The following is a 9,293-nucleotide window of genomic DNA, read 5'->3' as shown; positions in this document are numbered from 1 at the left end:
CAGGAGACTCGCTTGAGCCCAGAGTTGGAGGTTGCTGTGAGCGTGATGCCATGGCACTCTACCCAGGGGGATAGCTTGAGGCTCCGTCTCAAAAAAAAAGAAAAAAGCAATGGCGCTGGGGCCACAAATATTAGGATCCTAGGACTGGGATACCTAGGAAGAGGCACAGTCTGGAGACAGATTCCTGAGGAACAAGAATTCAGGCCCAGAGTAGCCAGAAACATCTCTAGACCTGCAGCTGCTCCTGTCGCCAAAAGACAGCACCATGCCCTGAGCAGCTTGTTTGCTTCCATTAATGAGCATTTTGCTCAAGGACCACATACTTCAAAATATTGGAAAATATCTCATTTGTGGGGCGCTCCCATCTGAGGAATGTTGGGATTTGGAATGCCAGAGAGGGCATCCTGGAGGAAGGAGAAAGGAATGGCCAAAGCAAAGGCCAGGAGGTGGGACTGAAGCTGGCTGGGTTGGAGGAGGGAGTAGAGGATGGTTAAGAAAATGTTTAACTTGGGGACTATGGGAGCCTAGGGGAAGAGAGGATGGAATCTGAGACCTAGGGATGGGGGGCTTCCTGGATACAGTGGCCAAAGACAGCCCTTGAAAGAGAAAAAGGGCATTCCTGGCAGAAGTTTCAGCACATGCAAAGGTACAGAGGTTGCTCCTCCCCTACTTCTCTCCTTAGAGGTAAGTCAGTGGCATACCCCTTTTACAGATGCAGAAACCAAATCTCAAAGAGGGGAGCAGTGCCTGTGGCTCAATGAGTAGGGTACTGGCCCCATATACTGGAGGTGGCGGGTTCAAACCTAGCCTCGGCCAAAAACTCCGAATCTCAAAGGGGTTAAGTCACTTTCCCAAGGGTATGGTGGAGGCCCAGCTTGAACCCCAGTACTGTGACTCCAGACCCCCACACTATTACTGCCTTCTTTAAACCAGCCATGAATGAAGAATGAACAAATAAATAAATGGATGATTCACCTGAAAATCCCACAGGCAAAAGAGATCTCAGACCTGCCTACTTCTTGCATATCTCATGCCACTTCACCTGGTCCATCATCATCACGCATTATAGCAAAGGTCCTATGCAATCTGGCCCCTGATAATGTCTGACCCCATCTCCTACTACAATCTCCCTCACTTTGTTCCAGCCACACTGGTTTTGGCTGTTCTCTCTTCCTGGTATATTCTTAAAGAAAAAAAGTGTGAGGCAGGGCACAGTGGCTCATGCCTGTAATCCTAGCATTCTGGGAGGCTGAGATGAACAGATTGCTTGAGTTCAAGAGCAGCCTAAGAAAGAGTGAGACCCTGCCGAAAAATTAGCCAGGCATTGAGGCAGCCACCTGTAGTCCCAGCTACATGGGTGGCGTGAGGGTCCCTTGAGCCCAAGATTTTGAGGTTGCTGTGAGATATGGTGATGCCAGAGCACTCAACCCCAGGGCAACAGAGTGAGACTCTGTCTCAAAAAAAGCAAAATAGTATGGATTGTAAAGTGAATATAACCGTTTGGGAATGAATTGGCATTCTCACATTCCCTCATCTGTAAAATGGAAATTATATTATCCACCCCATAGCATTGTTGTGAAGGTTGGATGAAATGGTGCATGTAAACAGCTTATTTAAATGTTAGTTACAATCAGTCAACAAATGGTTATTTATGAATTTGTGCTTTTATTGTAGTTAGGATCATTTAGGTTTGACAGGCTGGCTTCCACATCCCACCTCTGCCTCAGCTACCTCATTTTCTCATGTGTAAACATTATTTGGCACCTACTGTATATGTATATGATCCTGGGATGGGCCTGCCTTTCTCTGTGGAAAGTTCTCAGATGGAGGGGGAGACATCTATGAGCACTGATGACACCACGTGGTTATTGTGGGTTTTAGCTGTGTCCAGAGCAAAGGAATGGGGGCATATAAACCAAGTGCATTATGGTTGTTGGTGAGGAGGTGGACATGCCTCAGGGTTAGAACTGCAGTGAATGTGTATTGCAGATCTATGTTTCTCCATGATCATCTGCAAGTATGTGTTTTGTCTGGGTGTGTATGTTCGGATGAGTTTCTCTGGGTCTCTGTGTGTCAGTGTGTTGCTTCTCTGTGTGTATAAGTGTATGCGTGCCCATGTGTGCTATCCTGGGCTTGTATGTCTATATATACACCTAGACTGGTGTCTGTTCTCTGTCTGAAAATACTCCTGTGTTTCCTTACTTTCGTGTAAGGAAAACACAAAAGTGTTTCTATATGTATGAAACACATACATATAGAATGTGTGTGTGTCTATATGTATCCATATGTGGCATTCCCTGTGTGCCTTCAGGCCCTCTTCACCCTCCCTACAATTTGAGCAAGAGTGTGTACACCGCCCAAGTGTCCCCCTCTGCTTGTCTGATACTGTCTATGCATCCCCCACTTTCTGCCTAGCTGAGCCTGTGTGGACTAGGAAACTGATTTCCCAACAGGGCACTGAATGTTACCCCCACCTCTCCCTGTGAGGGGGTTACTTCTCTACTTTCTTGTCTCTGAGTGTGTTTCCACCCCCACTCCCAGCCCCCAAATGCCTTCTGCAGTGAATATCAACACCGGAAACCGAGTCTCTGCAGAGGGCCGTGTGTGGGTGTGAGTGGGTATGAGGACCAGGATGAGGCGGGGTGGTGGCGGACCTGCCTGATTACCGACCCGGACCCTTGGAACAGCACGCCACCCCCACTCCCCAAATTGCGCATCCCAAATCAGAGGGGGGGAGGGGAAACAGGATGCGGTGTGGCGCGTGCGCACTTCCAGTTTCAGCACCGCGGACAGCGCCTTCGCCCCCGCCTGCCGGCGCGCGCCACCGCCGCCCCAGCACTGAGGGCGCGCTGACGTCACTCGCCGTTTCTCCGCAAACTCCCCTACCTGGCCGCCTTGGTCGCGTCCCGGCCGCCGCCGGCCGGGCCGGACTGCACCATGCGAGGCGCGAGATAGGGGGGTACGGGTGCGACCATCCGCTCTGCGGCGGCGGCGACTCAGCGCTGCCTCAGTCTGCGGCGGGCAGCGGAGAAGTAGCGTCGTGCCTAAGAGCGCAGCTGTGCTCCTGGGCCCCGCGCGGTCCGCCTCCGCGGCCCCTTGCCAGACTGCCCCTAGGACCCTCTGCCCCAAGCCGCAGCCATGAACTACTTGCGGCGCCGCCTGTCGGACAGCAACTTTATGGCCAATCTGCCGAATGGGTACATGACAGACCTGCAGCGCCCGCAGCCGCCCCCGCCGCCGCCCGCTGCCCCCAGTCCCGGAGCCGCGCCCGGTTCCGTGACTGCCACTGCCGAGAGGGCCTCTGCAGCAGCTCCCGTGGCCTCTCCAGCTGCCCCTAGCCCCGGGTCCTCAGGGGGCGGTGGCTTCTTCTCGTCGCTGTCCAACGCGGTCAAGCAGACCACCGCAGCCGCAGCCGCCACCTTCAGCGAGCAGGTGGGCGGCGGCTCTGGGGGCGCAGGCCGCGGGGGCGCCGCCGCCAGGGTGCTGCTGGTCATCGACGAACCGCACACCGACTGGTAAGCCACTGCCGCGGACGTCTTCCCGCGGGCCTGGGCCCCCAGACCTTTTGGCGGCGAACAAGCAATTATCGAGCGCTGTTTGTGTTCCTGGCATCTGGCCCTCTCACCCAAATCCTTTTCCTTTAAATTAGTATACTGGACTCTTTGCCCCACCCTTGTCCCCCCACCAGACCTTCTCGATGGATACAGGGAGCAGTTATGGGCACCTGCTGTGTACTTCTTCCCCAGTACTCCTCTCCAAAAGCCTTTGGCTTTTAGTATATTATGTGATCTGAAAATATCCTGCCAAGCCCCCCAGCCCTCGCCCCAAAACCCGGTCCTCTAATGGATCTTGTAAGCACTTATCAAATACCTCCCGTATGCCTCATCCAAGAGCCTTTCCCCAAGGCCTTTGGCTCCAACGAATTTTGTGCACATTTTTTGAGAGCCTGATGTGTGTCCTGTTCTCCTCAACCCCTGCCCTAAGGCCTTCTCTCTAATGGCTCTTGTGAGCATGTGTCCAGTCTGTGCTATGCCTCCCATCCCAACCTCCTCCTCAAAGACCTTTTAAACTATTCAGTAAACATTGATTGAGTGCCTGCTGTGTATCCTACCCCAGCTTCTCGCCAAAAGCTTTGCCTTTAATGGATCCTGTGATTGAATGGATCATTGACTGAATGCCTTCTGTGTGCCCCAGATCCAGGCCCTCTCTCTGAGAACCTTTTTCTCCAAAGGATCTAGGAAGCATTTATTAAGTGCCTGATCTGCTCCCCATCCCCAACCCCCTTCTCAAGCAAATCATTTTCCTCCAGTGAGATTTGTGAGCATTTTTTGAGCCTTCTATGTGTGACTCATCTTCAGACTCTCCTCAAAGACGATTTCCTACAGTGGATCTAGAAAGCATTTATTAAGTGCCTCCAGTATCGCCTGTTCTCAAGCTACTTCTTCAAAGACTTTTCCTTTGGCGAATTTATGTAGCACTTTCAACTGCCTGCAGTGTGAGCCTTCTCTAAAGTTTCTTTCCTCCAATATTTTCAGCAAGCATGTATTGGGTGCCTGCTGTATACCCTACCCCAAACCCTTTCCCTAGTGCCTTTTCCTCTGGTGGCTTCAGTCTGCATGTATTGAGCACTTTCTGCATGACCCAATCTTAAACCTCTCCACAAAGGCCCCATGCCTCTAGTTAACCCAGTGCTCAGATACCCAGCACTTGCTGTGTGCACCATTTCACTCTTTCCAAAGACCTTTTCTTTTAAATACTCCTTGGAGTATTTATGGAGCATCTGCTGTGCACCTGATTCTGTGCCTTCTCCACAAACGCTTACCCTCCTATGGATGAAGAGTCAAGCTTACATAGATCAAGTATCTACATCCTCATTTCATCTCTCCAAAGGACTTTTCCTGCAGGGATCCAGTGAGCATAAATATGAAGTGATTGTATGCCCCTCCCTGGGTCCCTCCCCAAGGCCTTGTATTTTAATGAATCCAGTGAGCATTTATTTCTTGTCTGCCATGTGCTCCATTCTAATCGCCTTCCCCTAAAGACCTTTTTCTCCAATGGCTTCCATGAGCATTTATGGCATGCCTTCTGTGTGTTCTGTGTATTCACATCTCCTCCCCAGAGTCCCTTTCTTCAAGTGGATCCAGTGAGCACACATGCAGTGCCTGTTGTATGTAGGGAGTACATTCCCCTTCATTATCCCTAAGAGAACCTTCCACAATCACAAGACCAAGATCTTTTCCTTTGATTAAGACAGAACCCAATTTATAAGGGTTACCTTTTCTCACACCCTTCAGCACCCCTAGGATTACCTCTCCCAGCCTTATGGCTATGCCCCAAAGAGCCTTTAGTCTACTTAAGCTGGTAAATAGCTTCCTCTTTCCAAGTCTCTGGAAGTTTCTGCCCCTGCTTCAAGAGTGTTCTGTCTCTCCAGAAGTCTACTTCAGCGTAAATTTATTGAATACCAGCTATTTACTGCATAGGTTACCCATCCCCCTGCCCAGAGGCCATTACCCAGCAGCCTTTCTCTCTATTCAGAACCATTTATTCATTCTACATATATTTATTGCATACTTTGCATGTGTTGGAGTATGAGAGGCATTTATTCAACACTATTGTATACTAGGAAGGACCCTCCTTCAGCTTCCCTTCCTTCTAATCCCAACCACCAGCTGGCCTCACTATACCCTTTCCTCCATTCAACCCCACAATCATTTAATGAGCATTTATTGTATAGTACTTAGAACTCTGTATTTAATGCTTCTTCTCCTCTCCATCTTGTAATCCTAATTTCCCCTTCAACAGTCTCCATCCTTCCTTTCATAGTCCCCAAAGCTCACAGTGTATACTGTTTTCCATTTATTCTGGGTAGGCCCCTTCCCCCACTTAGTAGCCATCTTCCTAGCTACCCTTTTCTTTCCCAGGTAATCCAGAAAGCTCTTATTAATCTCTTACTGTATTCTGTTCTCACCCCTGCAGCAGGCTGCTCCGCTCTTTTCTCCATCAATCCGTAAAGCATTTATTGAGCTCGTGCTATAATTCCTTCACCAACGTCCACTCACCAAGGTGCTATCTTCCTGGCTAAATTTGCTCCATTGAAGTCAACAAACGGTTAATGAGGCCCCTGCTGGATATTGGTAACCACCCTCTTTTAGACTTCCCTTCTCCGCGCTAACCTTTCAGGCAGGTTCTTTGCTGCTTTTTCCTTCATTCCATCAAGCATTTAGTATCTACTGAATACTGACAAGCCCCTTTTTATAATTGCAACTCCAGTGTTTTCCGTTTTTTCTTCTAATCTGTCCAGCAAGCGTTTTTTGAGCACCTGCTGAATTCGGTGAAAGATCTGTCCCTTCTGTACCCCAGAACACCCCCCCCTTATCCCAACAGCCCTCAGTCCTTTCCTCCAGTCACTCTAGCAAATATTTATTTAGTGTCTGCCACATGTAAGGTGGGGTGGACAAAGAGAGAGAGCCTGTGTACACCACGCTGAGTGTGAGGAGCAGAGACCTGCTTCACCAACTCGCAGGCATCCAGAACCAAGCAAGCTTTAGAGATTTCAGCCTGCAGTGGAGAAGTTGTGCTCAGTCTGTAACGCAATGTATATCTAAGTACAGTCTGACACCTTTCCCACCAAACCTCACTGCTCTCATTCCTTCTTGGGTCTCAATTCCTCATGGCTTAAAGTTGCAGAATCTGAGTTGAGACTTATCTCCCCTTTTCAGAGCTAATTTAGTCCAGTGTTTTTCAAACTATGAGTCACCTACTGGCTCATGACCAGCATTTCACTTTCTTCATGAAGTTGGATAAATAAAAATAGAAAATAACAATATACTGCACATAGTAAGTGGAGTTGTTGTTTAACAAAACTGTTATTTCAATAAAATATATTATCTGTAATGTATACTATATTATATATGACATACTATATAACACATGTGTTATGTTATGGCTTTATAGTTTATAGTACATCTATATGTATATGCTTTTCTTTATGGAATGGAATAAAATAGAATAGGAAATCTCAGACTGCATTGCACATCATAAAGGGAATTATTTACTGAAACTTTCTTTCCAAATATGTACATATATTTACATATATGTTCTATACCTTCTAGATACATATACACATAATATGTAACACACAACATTTTATATTATATATTATATAAGACATCCTATATTCTCTTATATTTGCTGTATAAAATCTTATATAATACATATTACATATATAGGATGGGTTATGTAAATATGTATATAGTGGGTTATATGAACTATATTTCTTATTGTGACTTCTTTTTTTAGATAGATTTTCATGGAAGGAGACCCTGAGACTGAAATTTGCGTGCAGGAGATTTATTGGGGAGAGCTCTTGAAAACAACACCTGTGGGAGAGGTGGTGTGGGAAGGAGGATTGGGCAGAGGGAAAAGTTAAGTTGTGATGCAACCACAACAGAGGCCTCAGCCAGTCCTCTTGGAAGTTCTGGTACTGGGACAGCCCTTTAAAGTTGTCCCAATTGATATGAGGCTGCCAAGCTTTCGTATTTCTGCATCAGTCATTAGCTGTAGACAGGCCGTGGGAGGAGGTATAGACTTAGGAGAGGCAAATCCCTGCTACAGTGGCCAATCTCAGCAAGGGACATGCGTGTGAGCCTTCATTGGCAGGTACTCCAGAAACAGGGGCCAGATGTAAAGGGCCAAAGTGGTGCGATAAGGCTCTGGAGGAAGCTTATAGCCCACCCTTGGTACTGCTCAGAACCAGTTGCTGTTCACCTCATTGGGGATCAGCATTTCCAGAATTCTAATTCATCTTGTTTTCTGGGGGAAATTTGAAAGGCATGGTAGTAGGATAAACAACAGTCTCTGCTGCTGCCATTGATTTCAGGGCCATGAATGATATTCATCATCTCCTTCCCTGTCATACATTCCAGAGTCCGCTCACCCTCACCTAGCACTTCTGTTGATCTCAGCAGTTCACCTCATCCGGAGGAATCTGGGAGCCTTTAGTCCCCATGATCTCCTCTGGCTATAGCTGCTATACAAAACCCCACACTGGCCACTTACTATCAAAGATGAACAAGGAGTACCAACAGATGCCCAAGTGGATCGCCTGGGTGCGAAACATACCCTTCTCTGCCCTCACTGTACACCACCAACTCTACCTCCTCCTGATGATCTTGGTCGGTCGTGTCCCTACCAAGTCAGCGACTCCTCTTCATGTCCCTTGACATGAAAAACTTGAAGTGCCCAGGTGGCAATCATAGCTTAGCGTTTAATGGGATTCTTGTGTCCCCTGGTAGCAGTATTCCTCCTTGGAGAACCAGGACCTCTAACCTTGCAGAGCCTTGAGGGAACAGGAAGCACAAATTCCAAAAATGGATCACTGGGATTGCTGGTAAGCTGGGCCACTCTTACTTTACCCTCTGTGTACACAGATCCATGTATTCCACCTCTCAGGAGCACAATACCTAAGTGGTCATTGATTTAGGGATTACATTGTGCTTTGGACAATGGTCCCTGTTCTTGCATGGTATCACCTACAAGCTGGAGTCTTAGCTGTGGCTGCAGCAAATTGCTCCATCAGGCCATCAGCTTCTGGGTGGTGTGGTACATAATGCCATCAGTTGATTCCATGGTCATGCGACCACTTTTGCACCTCCTTTACTTTGCTATCAATTGTGTCTTTGGGTTTCGTGCAGTGTTACATGGAGTCCCATGCTAGTGGATCAAACATTGTGTAAGCCCTTGGACAGCAATGATAGCTAAGGTCTGCATTTAAAAAAGGAAAACCCATATGTAGAATATTCTAGTCAAAATAGATCACTGTTCTTTGCAGGGTGAAAGGGGCCCAATGTAGTCAGCTTGCTACAAAGGAGTTGGTTGCTCTTCTTGAAGGATAATGTTATATAAGGTATTCAGTATTGGTCTCTGTTGCTGACAGGTGGGACATTCAGTAATGTCCAGCTTCTCTCTCTGCTGCTATTGTCACTTCATTCATGTGCCCATCTGCTAGCACTGTGGTGGCTGATCGGAGAGTCTGGCTGGGTGACTCATCCTGCATACCTGGTTGCCTAGTGCCACGTCCATGGTTAATCATGTCTGGTGGGTGTAAATACGCAACACAAAGATCTTCACTCCTTGTTTTTTTCCCCACTCCTGTATGTCCACCTACGTTTCTGTATCCCAGCCTTTCTTGTCCTGATCTTCCAATCTTTTTCCTTCTGGGCCCCGACCAACCAGCCAAGCCATTTGTCACTGCCCATAAGTGGAAAAAAAATTTATATATATATATATATATA

At 47.7% G+C, this 9,293-nt stretch overlaps 1 protein-coding gene across 2 annotated transcripts in view; it reads left to right on the top strand.

Annotated features, from left to right (window-relative positions):
- Window positions 1–3,009: 3,009 nt before the first annotated feature.
- SYN1 (synapsin I) overlaps window positions 3,010–9,293 on the top strand; it is a 52,916-nt gene continuing 46,632 nt past the window's right edge. For both annotated transcript variants that reach the window (XM_003799624.3, XM_003799625.2), the window contains exon 1: window positions 3,010–3,515. In XM_003799624.3, the coding sequence (XP_003799672.1) occupies window positions 3,139–3,515 (377 nt within the window). In that variant the 5' untranslated portion in view covers window positions 3,010–3,138. The remainder of the gene's footprint in view (window positions 3,516–9,293) is intronic.

The sequence above is a fragment of the Otolemur garnettii genome, unplaced genomic scaffold (assembly GCF_000181295.1).
Source record: "Otolemur garnettii isolate 467f Iridium unplaced genomic scaffold, OtoGar3 scaffold00153, whole genome shotgun sequence".
NCBI lineage: Eukaryota > Metazoa > Chordata > Mammalia > Primates > Galagidae > Otolemur > Otolemur garnettii.
Note: the sequence above shows the minus strand (reverse complement) of the source record. Positions and strands in the feature narration are given on the sequence as shown.